The sequence below is a fragment of the Pagrus pagrus genome (genome assembly GCF_965226575.1).
Source record: "Pagrus pagrus genome assembly, chromosome: 2".
NCBI classification, from domain to species: domain Eukaryota; kingdom Metazoa; phylum Chordata; class Actinopteri; order Spariformes; family Sparidae; genus Pagrus; species Pagrus pagrus.
The window spans coordinates 33,355,516-33,378,706 of record NC_140186.1 but is presented as its reverse complement, the minus strand read 5'-3'; the positions used below and the strand labels follow the sequence as shown (position 1 = coordinate 33,378,706).

Below are 23,191 nucleotides of genomic sequence, written 5' to 3'. Positions count from 1 at the left end.
CTGCTCCAGATGAGCAGTCGGCATCTTGGTCCTTTACCATACCATTATGATTATTCCCTAACCAAGTAGTTCTTCTTCTCAACAGTATTACGATCATTCCCAAGTAGTTTAACTAACTAACTAACTGTAGTTTCAGCTGCCTAGACTTAATCAGAACTTAACATGGAGGTGTTGGATAAGAAAACACTCATATGACTCTAATGATCAACAGTCATATACAGTTTGGAAGGCACTGACAAACAAGGCCATCCTACCAGTAACAAGAAGACGCTTGTTTTTCAATGCAACGGCAAAGGGCCAGTTTTGAGGTCTAGGACTTGCTGTAGTTTCAGTGTTTCCTTCTTATGTTTTTCTGTTTTGTGCAGGTATATTAATGGTCTGGTAACCCATCTTAGCATTTTATACTATAAATATATACTTATATGCTCTGCAGAGAGAGAGAGAGAGAGCGAGAGAGAGAGAGAGAGAGAGAGAGAGAGAGAGACGCTCTCTGGTATTACATCCCTCCTGTAAATGCAAACTCTAGTATTTGCTGTTGGCCCACTTATGCCATTGTTTTGTACAAGCTTGTAAGTGCACCTGGTTGTTGTGATGTTGCTCATTAACAAGCTTCCTCCACACGTGGCTTGCCTGATGATGTTTTTTGGTCGACTTTATAAAAAACGTACTGCTGCCGTTATTTGCCGCGATGAAGATAGCAAATGACATTGCTGGTAGAGAGAACACAGAGAGGAGAGAGACACATACATGCAAGGCAGGCCAGTGTGGATGCATTGACGTGGACAATTAAAGCAACACTATGTAATATAAGCAAACTGTCAAAGTGATTCTGAGGATAGATAGTTGATTTTTGAGTCTCATTCTAAGGTCTAGAAGAGTACTGGAACAATATCAGCTTTAAAACGTTGTGTTGTGACTCTGGAGGTGCACCCAATGAACTATTAACTCAGTGTAATTTCCTCTTCAAAAGCATGTAGCTAATGTTATGTAACAGATCATCTACGTGGGTAATTTCACATCCAAAGCCTTTTTCTGAACATCTCTATATCAGCAGTCGAGAAATCCCACCTGCTCCAAAAGTCTCTGATGAAAAATTCCTGGCCTCTGGATCTGTTACCTTGGTAATCTATGTTTCATTAGATTAGAGATGATGGCAGCATCACTTGCCTCCTCTTGACAGATAAATGGACTCTCTCTATCTCAATCTTATCAGGCCTCTTATGGTGCAGCATTGCTTTAGCAAAGGGTAAAGGGCAGCGCGTAAGTGTGTTGACAAAGTAGGGATGATGTCATCATCTACCGTGACAGACCACGGACAGATTTATACCTGTGTGTCATTGAACAGCCATGTTGGGGGGATTGGTCTTGGGCTGTGCGAGCATGTTTGCCTGTGTGTTTGTTGGCACTGCACCACATGTCTACGTGTAACATTACAGTCAGTAGATTAATTGATAAGTTGACTGACAGAAAATTATTGACAATGTTATAAATTAATCATCATTTAAAAAAAAGCAAAACTTCAAAATTAGCCATCTGCAGCTTCTTGAATATCAACCTTGTTATTGTGGTTGTAAATCTTTGGGTTTTGCACTGTTGGTTGGACGGTGGCCCACGTTTTAACTTTGCCTTTCTTCTCTTGGCAGGTTTATCTCATTAATGTCACCTACTCTGACAACACCTCCCACATCATCTACCGAAGATACAGCAAATTCTTTGACCTACAGGTAATGTTCTTCTTCACTCATGCGCTCCCCTGCACACACCATGCTTTTGTATCAAAATCCACAGTTCATTGCTGCTGATGTATTTTGAACATGTCAGCCCTGTGAACTTGCAGCTCTGTTTGTATAGATTAATGTGTAAGCCTTGCGACTATTCACTGCTGCCGTGTCTGTGCCCATGTTCTCCACACCTCGTCGCCTCAATGAATCAATGTGTGTGTTAGTAATTGGTCGGGGAGCAGGGGAGACATGGTTTGTATCCCTTAGCCTCGTAGAGATGCAGCAATACACTGCGTCTCTCTCTCTCTCTCTCTCTCTCTGCCCTCGCTGTATTTCTACCCTCCCCTCTTCTTCCTCGCTCTCATCTCATCTCTGCCTTACCCTCAAAACGTCAGGGAGCTGACAGGCCTTTTTTATAGTACAAGCAAGAAATCCACAGGGAAGTCAATTTAATGTACCGTGCTTTATAGTGGGTCACCGTCAGATTCTCTAGTACAGGCTGTCCTGATTGGTGGGCTCTTTAAATATAGTCCTATATGGAGGAGTTTTTTTCTTCTGTTTTCTTGACTTGGCTCAGATGCTTTACTCTCATGTTGAAAGTGTCACGTTCCCTTGTCAGGTTTATTTTGGAACGGAGCAGGGGTTGCAGTGAAAACCCTGCCCTGTGTCTCTTAGATTGACTATTCAATACTGAGAGTGTGTTTGTGTGCATTTATGCTCCTTGCACCCATTGTGTGCTACAAGCTGACACCAAATGTATATTGGACCAGAGGTCTCTGGGTCACTAGTAAATATGAAAGGGCTGTAGTGAGAGTTACAGGAGATAGATATCAATAGCCTCAGTGTTCTAGTCCAGCAGGAAATGATGTTTCAATCAGTGGAGGAAAGGTCCTCTCTGAAAGGTCCCATTGATAACCAGTGGGGCAGTGTAAGGTGGAAAATGGACCCCCTGCAACTGATTACTCCCAATGTGGAATAAAAGGCAGAACTAGAATAATAAACACGGAAAAGCAAGCAAAGTATGTCTCTGCTCTGGAAAAGTCAGAGACATCAGTGAGTGGAGTGGATGCGTGTCTTCCACCTGATATTCAGCCCCTCACGTACGCAAGCGTGGTCCTTAAATTGCCTGGGAGGAAACTAATGAACCTTAATGGTTCATGGATGGCTTGGCACAAAATCACTCCCAGTCAGCAGTGAAAAGATTGATTTCGTTAGCTTTGTCAGATGGCGGGGGGCAAAGGTCAGCCAACTTGGTTGGAGCTTTATTGAGCTGTCAAAGAAAGCGGCTCTCACATAGCCAAAGTTTGTCAGAGTTTGGGCTGGCTGCTGTTAAATGAGTGCTATTGTGAAAATCCCTGGCTCCATATATTTCTGGGTTTTACCAGATGTCCTTTTTAAAGCACACTGCAGGATATCTCCAGCAGCACTTCACCGCTCACGTCTTACTTTACCTAGTTCTTTGATGTTTCCATTTTCACTGTGACACTAAAACTACCACTGGCAATTCTGACAGACCAGCTTTCTAATAGTCAGTAATCCTCCATCTCTGCCGGTATATGGACCAAAAGTAAAGTTCTCTCTGCCAGCCTTTGATCCTGCGAGATGCCTTTGATGGTGCGGTTTGATCCCATTGTTTTCAGAGCAACCTGGAGCCTCTCCTGTCCAAACATTTATCTGGTGCAGGGACCCTGCTGTTCTCAGCAGCCCCGCTAACCCTAAGGCAGAAACATGGATGGCCTCTCCGAAACTGTCGGAGGGCGCTTTATCCAAAGCTTTGGCAAAGGCTGCTGGGGATTTTGAGACTGATTGCTAGTAATAACCAGAACAGGCAGTCTTCCTGGAAACATCGTGGCCCTGGTTCTGCACGGGTGTCAAGAATGAGAGTGAGTGGTAGCTTTGATTGACTTTGGTTAGGTTTTGCCCTGAAAACAGACTTTTTATGTTCTGTGTAGAATGCAAGCACAATACAACCTCTGACCATTCAAGGTGTATATGTCTCTTTCTGTATCACCTGTAAAAATCTTGCACATGCTTGCTTCCTGCCAACTCTCCTGGAAAATGAGGAATTTGAATAGATCCAGTGACGCAACCTTCAGCTTCAAAGCGTTTCTGCCAGTGTGAAGCCAGCGATGTAGGATGTCTGAGTTAAAAATAATAGGAACCATATTAGTGTTATTTAATGGCACTCTGTGAAAACCAAGTCATTTGCAGCTAATAGAATGAATCTATTAATGCAAAATGTTGCCAGAATTGTCCTATGGGGAGACATTGTGTCTGGGCACTTTTATTCTGTTAAGCGTGGGTTGGATCCCACACTGTCCACTTCTTTGAGGAGAAAGTAGCACCTTTCTCTCAGGCCCTGTTCAGACCTGGTGCTAACATGCGTCCTGAGTGATCTGATCATGAGTGGACTGCTCTAAGTTCAGGTGTGGATCCCTCCGAGACGTATCGAGGACACATTCGAGATCCAATGAGTCGGACCACATTCAAAGGTGATCGCATTTGACCAAATTCTTTTAGCAGTGTGTACACACACAGGTGTCCTGTGCCACATTGAAGGACCACCTACTCAACTGATGTCCTCCGCAAAAACACCAAGAGGAAGCCACAACAACAGGCAGCATGGATTACATACTGTCTGATTTCCATTTGGCTCACTGTAATGTACATTTACATGTTTAACCTGTCAATGTTAGCAGCAGATGTTTGTGAACACACCGTCTGCGAACCATTCCAACCATTGAAAGAGTGACCACAATATCCCCAGACTCCCTCAACGAATCACACGATTTGTTGAGTTGTTGAGTGAGAAGAAGACACAATTTGTGAAACAGCTACAACAAATTCAAAATCATTTACGCCTTCTTGCAAATTCAGTTCTTTCTTTCCTTGTAAATGGTGTCAGTTTGCTGCGGCATCACTATACCAGCCTGTCTGCGTCCATGTCTGAAGTCTTACCTGCCAACATTTAGCTGCTAATTAAACACAACATTTCAACTGATTTCACCATTTACACAAAAATTTGTTGAAGAAGACATTTTATTGATGTAAATGGGTCATTTATTTATTTAGTAAAAACTTAATTACGGACGCAGAGCTGTCCACTTGTGACCGGATCACTAAGGCAGATGGTAATGACAGGTCAGACCAGCCTATCAGCCATCCTTTGCCATCGTCTTTCCATTAAGTCTTCTACAGTTTTTACAGTTGTTTGTGGTGATACAGCTGCCCTGCTGATTTGTGTCCACTAAAAGAACAGCTCATCTCCCTTGCTCTGCTGTGCACTGACGTAGTTTTGTCTCAGCACGACCTGACTAATGAGTCGAACAGTGTGTCCTTCTGTCAGAAGTAGGCCAGCCCAAGTTACTCGTCGGAGGGGAGGAAACCGGGACAGGGAGTGGAACAGGTCAGCCTGCCAGGCAGCCAGGGGAGAAAGGAGCAATGAGGAGTTGGAGTGGGATGATGATGATGATTGTGGCGGTGATAATGAGGCAGAGGAGGACAGTGATGAAAGATATGAAAGTGATTATGGTAATGAGGATGATAGCAATAGTGAACAGTGTTGATGATTAAGATTCATGCTGTTGATGCTGACGTCATTGATGATGCAGATGGAAAAAAAAAGATGTGATGTGATGTGGGTTTCTTCAGGGTCACTTGTTACAAAGAAGCCTTCATAAGCATGTTTCAGGAACCTTTTGAGAAGTGGGTGATTGTGCCCAGGGTGTCCTTGGGCAAAGTTGGTATATTTAAAGCTGCGGCATGGCTCACCATCTGAAAGAAGGACACGCTCTGACTCATGCTTTTTACGAGAGCCTTTGGTTTGTATTCTGTCCGCACGCGCAAACACAAACCCTCTCTTTTCTTTTTCCAAGTCTGCCCTCGTATGAGCCTCCCTACAAAACTGAATATTTTTAGTTGGGGGAGATTTTAATGATACTTATCTCCGATGTCCCTTTTTCAGTGTACATTTGGAGAACCAACAGCCGATATTAGTTTTGTCTGCTCAGAGAGTCAGTCTCAAGGTCGATGTTCAATCCTTTTAGAAACAGCTTTACGGATGCTAGCACTAGCAGCAGGCTTTTGGCATACAGCATGTTATGTTCAGTGCAGAAAATTATACAGTAGCTGTGGTCAAAGCGCTTAAAAGCAAGGTCACTGAATTGGGAATCTCTAACCTCTAAGTGGGCTGTTTGATGGAAACATATGTCTAGACCACAAGGCATTATCGGTATGCCATCCTTGAGGATAAATTGCTGAAAAGCCGGGCCACAAGCTCAGCCCCTTTGTCCTTGAGGTGTTCTGTGGACGTACTGTAACTCAACTGAATGAGTTAGCCCATTGTTTCAAGTTGAGGATAAAGGGCTGTTTTATTTTATTTATGGGTGTGTGTGTGAAAGAGAGAAGAGAGGGAAACATACCTTTTAGTCCTTGATGAGAGGCAGATGAAGGACACCTACACACCCAACACAGGACCTGTTCTTGAGAGTTACAATCGGCACTTGAGAGCACGGCCCTGTCCGGGTTCTCGTTGGACTGCGAGCAGAGGGGGGAAAGTATGCAGTGTTTCCCACAGCCATGGCGAAGGGATCAGGAGAGTGGGCTATATTTAGGATGAATGAGCACAGTTCAGGCGTTTGTGGGACATTTCCATGGCTCAGAACACTTGTGTGACTGTGAGGTGACTGGGACACATTCAGGGAACCAGAGAGACAGACAGGCAGATAGACCGACAGAACGATAAAGAAGAGTGGAGTTGGCAGTGGAAACTTGAGGTTTAAGGTACGATAGTAGACACAAGATATGATATGATAAAAAAAAACTTGAAAGAGAAGATGTTAGCTGCTGAGCTACTCTGTTGGTGCCACAGCAGCTCATACTGTGGTTCAGGGGCTGTGTTCTTTGTGCTTCTCTGTTAGCTGCTGATGCTTCTAAAGTGATTTACCAAACTTAGCTTTAAACATAATCAACGTGAAAGCATCTAGTGAGCATATACTTTAGACAAAACTGCAACAATCCACTAAATTTGTTAATTTAATAGTACAAAATTATTAGATTTTTCTTTTTTCCGTGGGAATAGAAGTCAGTTGTTGGATGCGTATGCCGTGATATGTACGTGTATGCATGTTCTTTGACCTATGGCCTAACTTCAGCCTAACACCAGATTTCAGTTAGCAAGTTATAAGACATGCCTAACTAGCAAACAGACAAATGAGTTTGAACACAGCTTATTTTGTATCGGTGAAACTTCCTCAAGAAGATACCTGAAACACCAAATACGTTATTTATAACAATTGATCAAATGACTGTGTGATCTGGTAGGGGTCGCTCATAGTGATAAACCCACAGTGAAATATAATGTCACAGTGATTATGCAGTATGGAGCCCTTTAGCCTGTTTTGGCTTGCTGTTTTGGTTTTATATCCTGAACTCCACTCATATCGCTTTTTTCAAGCAGCAGGCAGCCGTTTTCAGACTCAAAGATCCCTGCCTGTACCCGACAATAGACAGACAAAATGATGACCAGCTAGTGGAGCATTTAGCATCTAAAGAGTCAAATAGTGTTGGCGGAGGGCAAAATAGCGTGAGCAGTGGAGTTGGTTTCATCTGATGGCCAGAGACACGATTACATCTGAATGCTAATGTTACTCTGTTTCTCCTGGATGTGTGTTTGCTAACACATTCAGTTTATTCCACCTGGCCTCGTCCATGGCTAGAGAAGGGCTTGTGTGAAGAGATGCAATCAATAATACTATGCAGTGCACCAAGAAAAGGCAAGTACTCATGTTAGTGCCAGATCACATCTTCTGGCAACAAATTATAAAACAGGCTCTTTTGAATCACCTGGAGAAGGTGATGATCAGACATTGACATGTGAATATCAATACAGGTTTTCCTGCTATCTTTTGCCCCACAGCCAACCCCAAACACCCCATTCAGATCCATTTATTTTGACTGAAGACGTGGACTTGGCTTTAGTTTTTAGATCACCAACATACAGGCAGTCAAGAGAAAGAAAAGCATGGGTCAAAGCCACAGTGTGCTGCAGTAGATCGATATAGTGATAGCTCTCAAGTTAGAACCTCAGGCCTTTACATTGATCCAATATGTTTGAATGGAGTGTTGATGCTGGCCTCTTCAAGTGTGTGGAGAAGAGGAGAGGTATTGTTCCTCTCCGGGCTTTTGCTATTTGTGTTGAGGTGGAGAGGCCCTCCCAGTGACTGGCAACCTCTGCATGTGAGGCATGAATGCAGAGGATTCACGAAGAAGTGTGTCACTTACTCTTATTTTCTTTTTCAGCAGAACTCTCAAAAGGTCATTACATGATTAAAATTGATTTTTACTGTATAGTGTTATTTCTCAATGCATCAATATCCGTCCCCTCTCACATCCACGTGTCTTCTCTTCTTCTGACTTTAGCTGATTTACACATTTGATTACATGTAGAATAGTCAACAGATGAAGTGTACGTGTTTTCCCCATTTTTCCCCCTCTGTTTACACTGCTGCCTGTTATTCAGAGAAGTATGTGCCAGCTGACAGACTTCCGCTGTTGCTCTCTATCCATCTCTGTCTTGTTTTCTTTCCCTCTCTGTGCTCGGCTGGCCAGTCCTCGTGTTTCTGTTCGGCTCAAGGTCTCCTCCACCCGAATGGGATGGTGAGGAGAGTCGATGAATACTTTTGAGCACTTTGTGCGCTGAGACATCACTGACAGCTCTGCCTCACACTGAGCCTTGAACAGAGAGGCTGCTCAAGGTTTTTTTCTTTTTCATTACATTTCAGGCTAAATCTCCGCTGCCTGCATTCACCATTTGATAAAACACTATTTATTTTATACTCCTACTGTGTATAGAGGGCAGGGTTGTGTCTTTTCTTTTTGTATGCCCGGGTACTGTTGAGCGCAGAGCAGCTTGCACTGTTGAATGACTGAAAGACAGATGTTATCAGGAACATGTAATGCAAAGGAATATGAACCTGTAAAGTATGAAGTGAATTCATACAGTTATTTGTTGTCCTGAGATGTGGAGGATCAAGTCGAGGAAGAAAAGGAATGCTACACATGTCCTTCTGTCATATTTCCTCTTTCATAGCAGAACTATGTGAAAATCATTACATGTCGACATCTGTAAATCAAATCAATTCCTGCTTTCTTGCTGGATCAACAATAACATACATCTTACATATATCCTTGTCTTTAATAGTCATGTTTAAAAGCCACTATGTGAAACCTTTGAGAACTTTGGACGCCCACCACAAGTATGTCAAATAAGCCTGTTTCAGATACCTTTAAACAATCCAACAAGAACTTTGATTAAGCCCTAATAGGACAAGGTTCCTGGGTGGGACTGTCGTAGTTTGTTCGGAAATCTAAAAACTAAAGCCAAGTCCACGTCTTCAGTCAAAATAAATGGATCTGAATGGGGTGTTTGGGGTTGGCTGTGGGGCAAAAGATAGCAGGAAACCTGTATTGATATTCACATGTCAATGTCTGATCATCACCTTCTCCAGGTGATTCAAAAGAGCCTGTTTTATAATTTGTTGCCAGAAGATGTGATCTGGCACTAACATGAGTACTTGCCTTTTCTTGGTGCACTGCGTAGTATTATTGATTGCATCTCTTCACACAAGCCCTTCACTCTAGCCATGGACGAGGCCAAGTGGAATAAACGGAATGTGTTAGCAAACAGTTATTTACTCATGCTCCCAAAAATCTGGCAAGGGTGGCTAAACATTTCCATTGGTGGCACCGATGCGCCTGAAATTTAACAGCGCTGGTTAAACAAAAAAGAGCCTAAAAAACATTTTTGAGGTCATCACAATTTCTTGTTAACAGAACAGTTATCTGCACCTTTATTTCTGTGAACAATCATTAGCATAATGTGTTAAGAAATATAAATATAAATTATGTTCTGGTGCACATTAGGCACACCAGTGCAACCACTGTATAAAGTTAGTCTGGAGCCCTGTAAGACCTTAAAGTTTTACTGCAAACAAACAAAAGTTACATTCAGTGTTACTCACCATAATTATAATTATGCCTAATACAGTGACTTTAAATATTTTAATTACTTTTAGTACTTTAATTGAGTGACCCATTCAGTGGGTTATTTAACTTATACACATTGACTCGACATGATAGAGAAACTTTTGTTAGATGTGACACTTTACATTGAACTTCTGTATCAGAATTTGATGAAAATTTTACATGTAATTGAAATACTTCATCCCTAAAACGCTGGCTTAAAATGCATTGTGTGTATCCTTTAGATCTAACAAATGTGTTGAGTGTTTTTGTTTCAATAAAACATTTGCAACGCCAATTTCTAAAATATTTATAATCGGGAATTGTTTATGTCCATTTTTCCAGCTTGCAACCTTCCTCCTTACTGCCTTTGTTGGTGAATTGCTTTGTTTCTTGGTGGGTTACCGGCAAATTGCTGATGAGCAGAAAAGCATCAGGAAGGAATGTGTTATTGCCCACATAAGTGCATCCTTGTACAATACAAAACAGGTAGTGTTTAAAAACTCCACAATGTACCTTTAAGTCTCACACAAGTATGACCTGAGAATGAGTGACGGCACCAGTTTTCACTAGGGTTAGCTCATTCTCCTACCAGCAAAAAACAATGTATTGAACAATATGCTAATTCACAAAAAAATCTACTTATAGTGCTTTGAATTTTGGAAGGCAAAAAAATTGTTTCTTCAATGGAAATAAAATAATTGTCAATTCACTATTTTTATCAAGTGCTGTTTTTCTGGGCAATGTTTTTTTTGTTTGCACACAAAACTCTCCAAAATGCAACCGGGCTAAACCCAGGCATGTGAAACTGAACTGAGCATACTTCACTGTGTTCATTAGCCTATCTGACTATCTGTGTTCTCCTGATGCCTGAAGCCTCACTTGTCTGACATTCCAAAAATGTTAAGACAAACATCCCTTCAGGTTTATTATTGATCGTGCAAATTCATAGATTGCCTCTGCTTATCTACAGTATCGATGGCGATGGCCAGTCCCAGTCCAGCCAATGCCCTGCGTGGCCTCTCTGTCTGTAGGTTAATGAACAGTGATTGGGTAAACAGCAGGTGGGACAGAACATGTGGGACACAGACTTTTAAAGCCACCTAGTCCGGTCGAAACAGAGAGAGAGACACGAGCAAGACAAACAGAGATAAGAGATGACGAGAGTTCCTGCTAGAATTCAAAGTGATCCTCGTGTGTCTATCTCTCATTCTGCTCTCCACATCAGTCTTTTCTCTATTTGTCTTTGCCTCCCTCGACACGCCTGACTCGGCACGTCTTCCCTCCCGCCTCACACACTTTTTCACATTCATATCTCATTCCTACAATTTCTCACCCTATCTCTCCCCCCCCCCACTGCCTGCATATCTCTCCCCTCTCATCCATCTGTCTCTGTCTCCTCAGAAAAACCCTTCCCTGTCTCCCACCAACACCCCTCTGGTTTATTCTGAGCTAGTTTTCCCTGGCCAATCTTCCACGACCTGCATGTTCCCGGGGTCAAGTGCATTAGCTTACAGAGCCACAGGCCACAGATGTTGCTGCTGTGGGTTTTTCATGTAAGGCTGCCTTGCTTGCATACATTTTATTTTTTAGTGTGTGCACATGTGTAAGTGTGTGTGTGATCCAGTTTCCACCCACTGGGGCCTCTCCTCTCTCTCAGATTATATTTTATACAGTAGTAACAGAACGAGCTTGACAGAATATAACCTTCAAATTAAAACCCTTCTACAGAGCACAGTGCAGTTTACAGTTTGAACGTTAGCTTCTAGAGGGTGACTTCTGTTCACTTCATTTTGCAAAACAAACTTGTGGGTGCAATTAAGCAACCAGAAACTATTATCAAAAATATGAGAGATAAAGAGTTAAAGTGTTAAACAATTAAAAAATCAGCAGGTCAGTGCTGCTGTTATTTTGGTTAATGTTCCTCAGTTTTAGTTAGAATTTAGTCTTTATTTTACAAATCTTGTGGTTGTGGTGTGATTCTGTGAACTTTAGGGTCGGGTACTGACCTCGGTACTTTGGGTTCTGTCCGAATTACATTGGTTCTACCGAATATGATTCATGATCAATTAATGCCAAACTGAAATTGCAAATGAGAGCCAAATGTGAAAGACAAACTGACCCTGGCAGCAAGTTCAACCTGTTTTTTAATCCAATCTGACACTAAAATGAAAAATAACTAATTTACTTATTTAGCTTTTTTCATTTTGCGTGGAAATCTAGCGGTTTGGAATGACGAGCTGCAGATGTATGTTAGTGCTTTTGAAATCCCAACAATAACCCTTTCCACTACTGTCTTGCATTAAAGTCAGTAGGCGTGTTGTTTTTACATTTATTAACAATATCTATAATTGCTTTCTCTTCCTCTGCTGTCAGAAACAGATCTGGGATTCCTTTCTATAGAATTATCATTAATTTCTTCGGTTGTCAGTGGTGGATCAGTTCAGTCCAACACTTTTTTAACAAAAATGTGTTAAAGCTATTTACAACATCGTCCATATTATAATTTTCATTATAATTATCAATAAAATACTGAAGATAACTTATATTTTTATTATACTATTTAATATATTCCATATTCCTTTCACATTATTTTTTATTATCATCTAATATTTTACTGCAGTAGTCCTTCCTACATCTCCTTATAATATTAGTTAACTCATTCTTATATTTTTTTGTATTTATGTTCTGTCTCTTTAGTTCTCTGTCTTATGAAATCTTTGTATAGTGTATTTTTCTTCTTGCAGGCGTTTTGTAATCCCCTGGTGATCCATGGATGATCTCTATATTCATAATTTCTGCTATATTGTTTTATGGAACAATTTGAATCACATAATGATCTGAATATTCTGAAGAATGATTCATATGCTCATCGGCTCATTGTATGGTTTTCTATGTCATTAGTGAATATGTTATCTATTAAAGTGACACAGTGGGATGTTACTCTACTTGGTCTGTCATGTTTGGAACTAGGCTCATACTGTATATTGTGTTGATGAACTCTTCACCCATTGTTTGTATATTTGGATTCAACAGATCAATATTAAAATCACCACAAAAGAAAAGTACTTTCTGACTTATGTTTGAAAACATTTCCTCCCTGCAGTCCCTGAAAGGTTCAATAGACCCTGGAGCCCTGTATTTACACACAACTAATTATCAGATTTGTTTTCCTCTATGCAGATTTCACCTGTTATACTCTAATAAGTTGTCCACCACAGCTGTCGTACATTCTAACACTATAACTCACTCATAGCCTCCTCCTCCACTCTCATTGTTTCTGTTTATATAAGTGAATTCATATCCGTCTGATTCAAAGTTTCTTCCTTTATCAGGTTGATCCATGTTTCAGATATGACAGTTATGTTGAACGGTTGTGTAAACTGACTTCAGGATTCCTTGATGTTGTTGAAGTTTGCTTACAGGTTTCTGCAGGTGAAGTGGATTATTGATAATCTGTCTTAATGGTTTGATTATACTCTTCCTCTGTGTAGTAGCAGCTATTATCATTTATGTTACAGAAGAAATTATTGTCCGGATCGATAGCATTTTCCCTGGTCTGTGAGTTGTGGTGACTATTTAAGAAGGCATTTTATTAATCTAGAAAAATAACATCATTCATATCAGAATGGGGTTTTGACCTTCAGCTTCAGCTGACAGACGGTCATTATTCAGATCACAGTAGTTTTTGAATGTTTGCAGCCTGGCCTTCTTACTCCTCCTGAGATGTGACGGCATGACCCGCCCAGCCTCTGATTGTTGGTACTCATTGCCTTTCGTGTTGGTTAGACTTAGACATGAGGACTGATGATTGGTTAGGGTTAATATCTGGGTAAGCAAATCAGAGGTAGGGCTCCAAGTATGATAAGCAGCAAGTGAGGAAATATATTAGAGGGGAAAAAATAAAAAGGGGCAACTTCTGATTCTCACTGTGTGACATGAGGATTAGAGTGTGATCGTGTGAAGATACTCAGTTGCGTGAGTCTCGCGGACACTGCGTGAGTCAGACTAGATGCTGCAATACTGCTGCCTTCTGCTGTTCATTATTAACATTCCTTTTGACAGTTACCTATGTTTTTTATATAGTCCAATACTGTACTGATATTCTGTCAGTTTCTTCATTTTAGTCCAGGTTTCCAGGTCGAGTAAAGTGCACATCGTAAAAACAGTTTCTCCAGCTGCTTCCAGGTATTTGAACAACTTCGTCATTTGGAGCAATGCCAGTTGTAATTGCTCACTTAATTTTTACATTTGAAATTAAATTTGTATTATTATTACAGAGAGAGAGTAAAGTATTGTAAATGTACCATTGGTTACCAATATCTGTTCAAATGTGAATGGTAGCCTCCCCTAGTGTGTTGTGTCTGCTCTTCTATTGGTCAGTGTCAGCCATACTCTGTAAGGAAAAGGACTTCTGATGCTGTTTGGACACCTTTACAAAAAAAAAAACACATTAAAATATGTATGTGGAGGAGTGTTGCTTACACATTGTGACGGTGTTTTTCAAATAAGCCAACTTGGAGTTTGAGGTAGTCCATCTATCCAATCTTTCAAACTGCAAAACAGTCAGTAAACTGCTGAGCGTGTTTTTTTAAAAATCAATCAAGCACTCTTTTAACCTTGGCAGAGCTTCTTTGTCATTTCATAACTTCACATGACAAGGAAAAGCAGCTAATTTGAACTCACATTTTTCTTCTCTCTGGTTTCTTCCACTTTGTTACTCCTCTCAGCCCACTCATGGTTATACTCAAAACCTCACTTTTCATTTCCCTTCCACGCCCTTGTATGTGTGTGCAGTGCATCTAGCACCCCACACACACACACGGCATTGCCATCCGATTCACCCCTTCTGGGTGAGACTGTGGTTTGGCCACACTGCCCAATATTTGTCCTGGCTGTCAGTGTGGAAACTCTTGAGACCATCAGCATGGCTAAATTAGGTCCTAGGCTACTCTGTTAACACTGAACCCTGGCACAGGTGAGAGCCCTTCCTCTCTGCCTCGCCTGTAGTGAACTGTAAGTTGGCTGGCCTACTTATTTAACCCAAACTAAAGCGGGCCGTGTGTAAGCCGACACTGCTCTTTTCTTCAGATTTAGGGTTGCGGGTCTGGAAGGTGAAGCTGTTTTTCGGTTGCCCGGGCAGATCTCAGACCAGCAGTCGAGATGGTAATTGGCCCAAAAATGCCACTGGAACATTTAGTTATAGTGCTTCTATTAAATATGAAAGGAGGTTAAAAACGTTGGGCACAAATAAAGGGCAAAGCTCAGAGGATAAAATGATTGCCTCTTCTTTGTTTAAATGTAATCGTGGCACTGTTCTCGTTTCCCATCCCTTCAAAACAGCAATTTATTACAAACTAAATATAAATAGCTATGGACCTATCGTGTCTTCAAGGTTCTCTCACAGCTTATGCTTTTTTTTTATCTCTTTGATTAATGTATTTTTAATGACTGTGTGTGAGTAAAGCCTCTATTTGTTTGAACTTAAACACCACTACCTCCGCTGTACAGAGAGAGAGAGAGAGAGAGAGAGAGAGAGAGAGAGAGAGAGAGAGAGAGAGAGAGAGAGAGAGAGAATTCCAGTGATTTCAGGCTCTCCTACAGTAGGTGATGTTCTGCACCGGCACAGTGTTAACACAACTGGCTAATGCGTCTTTTAATTTGTTTCACTGTCAATGTTTGGATGAAATTAAGTTACGCAATTTCACTGAAATCATCCAACAGCACCTATTTTTTTTTATCCATAATCCATAATTTCCTTTGTGTTTTTATTGCCTTTTAACAAGCGCAATCTCACAGTGCAGGATCTCAAATGTAGTCTGACTATTAAAATCCTCAATCGACTATTCCTGGTTTCCCGTGTGCTGCATTTTGAAGGCAGGTGAGTTTACCCGGGATCAGATGAGGCGGGTTGGTCAGAGGCAGGCAGGGTTGGCAGCAGGTAATCAGTCTGGAGAAAAGTGCTGGAGACTCTTACATGAGGTGAAAAACAATCTGGCAATGAGTGTCTGTGAGGCTGGAGTATATAGACCAGGTTGATTGGTGATGAGGAGCAGCTGAGAGAACAGATGAGTGGAGTTGGCTGATAAGGTGAGAATGGCTGGTGACAGGGCAGGCAGAACTGAGCAGGTGACCAGCTATGCCAAACTGTGACAGCTGGCTGATATTATTGACCGATGTTGGCCATCAACGTATGGTCAAAACTCTTTTTTTTCTCTTTCTTTTTGTTAAGAGATAATAATGACATTGCACTGATGTCATTTTACACAAAGGTTATTGTTAAACTGTAAAATACTTCTATATCCATATTTGAAAAAGGAGTACTGGTCAGGCTGTAGTTCAGAGACACAACTCTGGCATACATTTCTGAAAAGACAGCCAGTGGAATTTGGCGTCTTTTCATTGTCCATACATAATTCCCACCATTCTCAGGGAAGAAACCCTGAAAATATAAAAGAATAGTGACAGTCGTCCACAGACACAAAGAAAACCAGAGAATGTACATTATAAAAGAGAAGAAACGTACCAATTATTTTACTGTCTCTTAGATGACATCAGTTGAAGAAGTATGAGATAATTGGGGACCATTTAGTCAGGAATATATGTTTTTAATTGTAGTCTGGCAGTTATGTTTTCCATATAGAGAAAAATCCTTAATGTAATTCCTTCTGTTGTGTTGCTGTGGGGGGGTACAACCTCAACCAGGAGATTGGGATTGGGATTATCTTCTTAGCAATTAGAATCTTCTAGTAATATTCCTTATAAAAAGGAAAAGGGGTTCTAAGGACAGTTCAATATACAAATATATTTTTTATTTCATTACGTCCTCGGTGGAGGTTACGGTTTCACCCATGTCTGTTCGTTTGTTGGTAGGTTTTGATGGTCTGTCAGCAGAATTATACAAAAACCACTGAACAGATTTCCATGAAACTTGGATGGTGTTGATCCGGTTAAGGGACAGGAATTTTTTTACTACGCACAATAGGACTATTTTTAAAACATTTTCGTTACTTTCTCAGGGAATACCACCTGGATATTGATTTTAAAAAAGAAAAAAAAAAAATCAGGCATATTCAGCTGGCTGGTATGTGAGTACAATTTGATATGGATCCTAGATCTGCTGAGCTTAAACTAGGGTTAATTTAGAGAGATACAGGGCTGTCCAGTTTGATATAGGATTAGGTTTGACTGAATTAAAGGCGACTGTTTGGCATTGGCAGAGGTATGTGCTCTACTGTGCCATTCTATTTTTGCTTTTTTACCAATATCCTGATAGTTTTGGACTATTTGACAAAACAAGCAATTTAAAGACATCACACTGAGCTTTCTATAATATATAATACTTAAAGATATTCAAACAACCTCATCCTCCCTCACAACACATCCGATTCATATCACTCGTATGGCCACAGATGCCACCAGATTTTCATTTAAGCTGGAATTCCGGTTCAGCCCCAGGAGGAAATGGGATCCTAGTCCATTAAGGGTGTTTCCCAGTCAGAAACCATCTCTTGAGCTTTGTTCCAAAGGCCACCGCAGGCTCTGCCGCCTGAGACTGGGGAGTGACAAATGAACGACTGTGGACAGACGGTTACCACATCCCTGCACCTGTTGTCTCATTGAAACAAGGGGAGCCTGGATTGCCACATGAGGTGTATCACCCCCCAGTGTTGACGTCTCCAGGAACAGAGCTCAGATTTTTAGACAAATCCAACCCGTACGCCACTCCCACACATGCATTCATTGCATAGAATACCGGGATATCATGTTCAACCATGTCCAATATAATGTGCCAACCATGGGCAGCATTTAGATCTAATGCCAGGATGCCAGGTTAAATTTAGATGCACAACTGTGAGTGATTGTGGCTGGAAAGGAATGCCTTCCCCCCTCGAGCCCATCTCAGACATCTGTCTCTCTGAAACTGAATCCTGCTAGGCACTAATGCATGTTGAGACTTGTGCTCCATTAGTTTCCATCCTTCTGTCTTTAGGATTTGAGCTGTACGAAGAAGACGTAAAAAAAAGCAGAAGTTGGTCCATATGGGCACTTCTCACTGTCAAAGATTTGTGTGAAATCTCCCTTCCGGAGCTTGATCAAGGGGTCAGAGAGATGAGGGGGGAATTTGATGTATCTTGGGACTAAGAGTGAGAGGAAACAACATGTTTACATCAGAGACAGGATATGTGTTGGATTTATCTTGAACTGTATGCTTGCTTGCAGAAACAAGAGCAGTGACCTTATCATGTCATGCTTCAACACTAGTGAGAACAACCATGCTGAGTCTGTGGCCTCGCTCACCATGCTGCGAGGATCACATGGTTGTCCTGCTGTGCCGGTCATGAGTTGCTCCAGAGGTTGAATGCGTGTTTATATTTCTGTTCCACTACTTGCGAAGCCAAGGGTAAACCCTCACGGTCACATGACCACCGGCAGGAAGTGAGGCATCAATCCAGTGCACTATTAACAGTATGGCATCCCCCAAGTTTATGCCAACTGACCCTTACAGTTCCTTATATGGAGGCTCTATTCTTAGCTCATGTGCATGATATGAAGAAGGAGCTGCTGTTAGGAGGAGCACAATCCATCCCTGGCCCAGTTCTCAGTACCTCTCTCTCTACAAGCTTCTGCAACTGAAACTAAAAGGGCTGCTGTTTGAAGAGAGTATTGTTCTTCAAATGGATATTGTTAATTAGTTGAGAAGCCCTCCTACAAAATGTATATATTTGGAACTGTCACAGTGTTTTGGTCTGCTAGGAAATGGTTCAAATTTGACCCAAATGAGTGCTGAACGGTTTCCAATTGTTGTCTAAGTGCTAAACATTTAGTTAGCCAGGACAGAAAGCATGGTTCTGTTTCCTCAATCAACTGCTGAATCTTAACATTACTCAACAGATTAGTTGTTATTGAATAGGGGTGCCATGATTTTGATTCTATCAAACTACGATACAACGTTCAAAAATCAAAATTAATGTTCAGTATCTATAACAAGAATCAAAAGCAGGATCAGCCATTATCCCAGTGTTTTTTCTGTACACCGCAGCTACTTGTGTGAATCCAAAGGGGAACAAAAACATTTCAAAGATAACAGCTAGCTTACTGGTAGCCTGCAGCTGCACTTAGAGACACTTATCCTATTAGCACGAAGACGATCAGCTGGCCGGTACCAGAGGTAACTTCAGCAGCATCAGAGTTGTTTGATTTATTTTATTTTCAGGGGATCCTTCATACATTTGTTTGGGAAGAAGGTTTATTCGGGACAAATTTGAGAAACCGAACTTTGTAACAAACTTAATTTCTATCCTTGTTGTGAATCACCCAAGGGTGGTATTTTTTGTTGAACTCTGGAATCTTTTATATTTTTAATGAATATTATTTGAATTTGCCAAACGCTAAGCTGCAAAAATCCACCAGGATAAAATCAAGCTGGTGTTGTAAAATACCCCTGTCTGTTTGAAGAAGAATTACAAAATGTAAAGTCAATCAGATCATGGATGTGGAGAATCATGACGCCCCTAATATTGAAAACTAACTACTTGTTAGTTACAGTTGTTATTTACAGCCCTACCCCTGGCTAGATGTCTCCATGGTTCCCTCAGACCAGACTGAATATGATTTGGACCCCACCTGAACCTGTTCTACTTCATTTTCGTTCATTTTATAGCCCCGTTGTACTGCCATGTGTCTCAGGTCTGTACGTCATAGTCATGGTCTCTGGAAGCAAGATGGACAATCTCTATCGCTTTTTAATTGATGGGACATCATGCTGGTGTTTTCTCTTCAGTCAGCACTTTGGACCCGTTTAATTATCCTCTAGTCAATTCAGACTGTGGGTTTTGCACAGGTTAAGATCCAGGATTTCTGATCCTGTGAAGACCTCTACCCCAAACCATGGAGCAGGACTAGGGTCTGTACCAAATAAACACGTTGTCTCACATCAGGAGATTTGCAGGCAGGACACTCTCTGCAGCACTACAATACTTTACATTATAATGCTGCTTTGTCACACATTCCAAGTTTATCAAAAAATGACAGCTTCTTGTAATTTTGTTATTGTACTTGGCCATATTGGGATTTTGATAATAGCTTGAATAATTGTGTAGCCTTAATGAATTCTAACCATCCAAAGAATCTTACAAACCTGACACTAACTGATGAGGACTTAGAAGTGCTCACTCTGTCATGTTTTGGTGTCTGTTCTGCATACAGACAGAGCGTTTGTCTTCCTTTAATGAATTATAATTTGACCGTTGCAGCACTGCAGCCCTTTTTACATTTGAAGGTAAATGCTGTTCTCCAGAGCTGTAATCCTGCGTTTGAATTGGCTTGAATCGAGTGCTGAAAGCAAAAACCAACAACAAAATCCTGACATTCCTGAAGGTGTGATGTGTAAGAGTATGAATCGGACATTACGTCATAGTTATCTGTGCTCACTCTGAATCTGAAGAGATAAAAGAATCTCATCCTCATGCCTTTTTTTTTTTTTTTTTACCTGACTCCCAACATTTACACCAGTGGTCCAGAGCTGTGCAGCATCATCCAATCACATCCCTTCACAACTCTTCTTCGCACTCTCTCTGTGCTGGTTACCAAGGAGACAGTGAAGTGAAGTCTGGGAAGTGGAGCAATGGTTTGGCATGAGTGTTTTTTTTAATTTATTATTTATTTTTTTCTTTCTCTTTCGACATCCTGGGAGTTTAATATAACCACCCAGACTAATGATTGTGTTTGTCTTATTAGAAGTTAAGGAAGGAAGAGTGCTGAGCGTTTCCTGTACAGCGTGCAGCATGTATGCATGCATGTAAAAGAGCAGTGGAGTCACAGGCTCTGTCACCTGATCCCCACCGTCCCACCTGTTCTCACCATTTTCTCCCTCTGTGATCCCATGATTCCTGGAGGGATGCGAGCATGCTCCTGGTGCCAGGAATCTGTCAGCAGGGACAGGAAAGCCTGTATTTTAGGACGAGTTTGAAAGAGCCGGAGACTGTTTTGAATAATGAGTTGACCTTGGTCCAAATGAGCCAATTGGACCAAACCGAATGAGAATGGGTGGACTGGTTTGTGATCACTTAGTGTGTTGAACTCTGGGAGAAAGAAATCTGATGAAAAAGTCAGCTGATTGAAGATGACATGAGCTGAGCCTGTGAGAGGTGCTTCTGTCCTTTCCAGTTCTTGCACCTGTGCACACATGAACACACACATACAGTATATGCTTACATACACTGTTTGACTGACCCACCCCACATCCCACCTCATCACTCACTTTTGTTAAGAAAGCATAAAAGAAAGGTTGCAGCCACGTTTTAAATCTGCTTCTCTGCTAAATGTCTGGTTGCTGGTCCACCATCCATCTGTCCCTCTGCGTGTCTCTCAAAGTTGGTTGTAAATTCAGCAGGATTTTTTTGTCCCAGGCAGCATGTGTGGGGGGTCCAAACAGCTGGGCCGGCTGCAAGAGTTGTGCTGAATGCTTCTGCATTCACGGCAGCTAATGAAAAATCTTCCCTAGAAGACTATGAGTTAGGGATGTCCTGGACACAGGCTAGTCCTTCACCTCTCCAGCCAGGGAGAACCAGGTAAAAACCAAGACAGGAGTTCTATATAGAGGTGGATGCAGATTGACAGATAGTCGGGGAGAGCTGGATCTAGGGAAGGATGTGGGGGATTTGTGTGTGTGTGTGTGTGTGTGTGCATGTGTAGATGTGTCCATACTAGATGTCTTGAAGGCCCACCAGGCTGTTTGCTCACTTAGCTCCCTGGGGTCCTTTACATCCCTCAGCCATTAGACACAGACACGACTGATGTCTCTTCTCTTCCCTTTAATGTTCTTTCTGGACTTCCACCCCTGTATGCAATCATGCAAACACATGCACGCACGCACGCACGCACGCACGCACGCACGCACGCACGCACGCACACACACACACACACACACACACACACACACACACACACACACACACACACACACATTTTTCTTCACCTGCTCTCTGTCTCTGATTACTGTAGGAAACAGTCTGCTGCAGTGCTGTACAGTATGTATGTCTGCTAGCCCTCTGCATCTCTCCTGTGCTTTGCTTTTACTTTCTCTCTAATCCCTCTCTTGAATGATTTATTTGAAGGGTGAACCTGGGTAAACATAATAGGGCTGACACACTCATCTACACCGCCTGACCTCTGCTGCATCTCTCCTTTTCTCCCTTTGCCTTCCCCTCTTCCTGCTTTGTCTCTATCTTCTCCCTCTTTCTCGCCATCCTCCCTCGTTCTCGTTCTTTCTGCCTGCACCTTCAGCTCCAGTGTCAGCACTTCTCTTCTCACCATGTTCGTGTCGCCATGCTTTATGAATAAATCGGAGCTCGCCTGACTCCTGTGAACCCCCACAGCTCACAGTACCTCCTCTGCTGCACGCCCTTGGGACCAAAGGAGTGTCGACAGGCTTTGATTTTTTGAATATTTGTGATACCCTCGTGGATTTGGGATTAAGCGCATATGAAGGGTGTCACCACCAAAATGCTGCACATCCACTTTGAAAGAAAAAGATCTTACTTGATGTTTCCTGGTCAGAATAAAAAGTAAAGACTGTCTGATTTTGTCCATGGGAGTCTATAAACCAACTGAAATAAGTCATACATCTAATGAAGCAAATTGCGTTTTATCTGAGAGTAAAATAAAATGATGGAAGTAAGTGTGGCCATATTTCCAAACCCCCAAAACCAGCACCCTTAATGCCAAATTCATATTACAGGATTTTAGCCCTGATCTTGCTGTAGGCGAGGTTTTTTGAAGATCGCTGACAAAAAGTCCCAGATCAGAAGCAAATCGGCACAACGCTCCGTGTGTGATGATCATTATATAGAATCTGCTCATTGACGCGATTTGGGACAGCTCACTGGCATGTCGCAGATGGGTCGGGGAGCCAGGAACAAGCATCAGCCAATGAGAGCAGACCCTCTTCTCCTCTTTCCCTCTCTCCTCTCATCAGTATCAGCTCTCTGAGCCCGGTCGTAGCATGCATCTGTTTGTATGGAACGGGCACAAACACAGCCTATAGTTTCTATGAGAATACCTACACACAAGCTGTTTGGCATCTGTAACAGCATTTTGTCACACGTATTCTTTTCTTTTTCTTCCTCGACTTCAGATTACAATAAAAGTAGTGCAGTGTGACAGGACATGATAATGATAATGTAAATGAATCCCGCTCATTTGATTGACTGTAAGCATCAAGCTAACCACATAATAGGAGGTTGCCAGTCTCTACCAAATGAGAGGAACCCCCAGTAACTACAAAAGCATTTTATTCACATTTTCAGTCAGTGCTTACTGAAACTCAGGAGTTTATTCAGAGTTTGAACACTGGAGTGCTTTTTAGAAATTGTGGTTTTAGGATGTGTTTTATCCAGTGAAGATCGATGATGGCAGCACTATTTGGCGGCACGGTGTTGCTCTGC

General features: G+C 41.8%; 1 protein-coding gene across 5 annotated transcripts in view; it reads left to right on the top strand.

Moving 5' to 3' along the window:
- Nucleotides 1-23,191, top strand: part of sh3pxd2aa (SH3 and PX domains 2Aa) — a 117,365-nt gene that overhangs the window by 14,856 nt on the left and 79,318 nt on the right. For all 5 annotated transcript variants that reach the window (XM_084342246.1, XM_084342245.1, XM_084342243.1 and 2 more), the window contains exon 2: nucleotides 1,644-1,724. In XM_084342246.1, coding sequence (XP_084198372.1) covers nucleotides 1,644-1,724 — 81 coding nt within the window. The remainder of the gene's footprint in view (nucleotides 1-1,643; nucleotides 1,725-23,191) is intronic.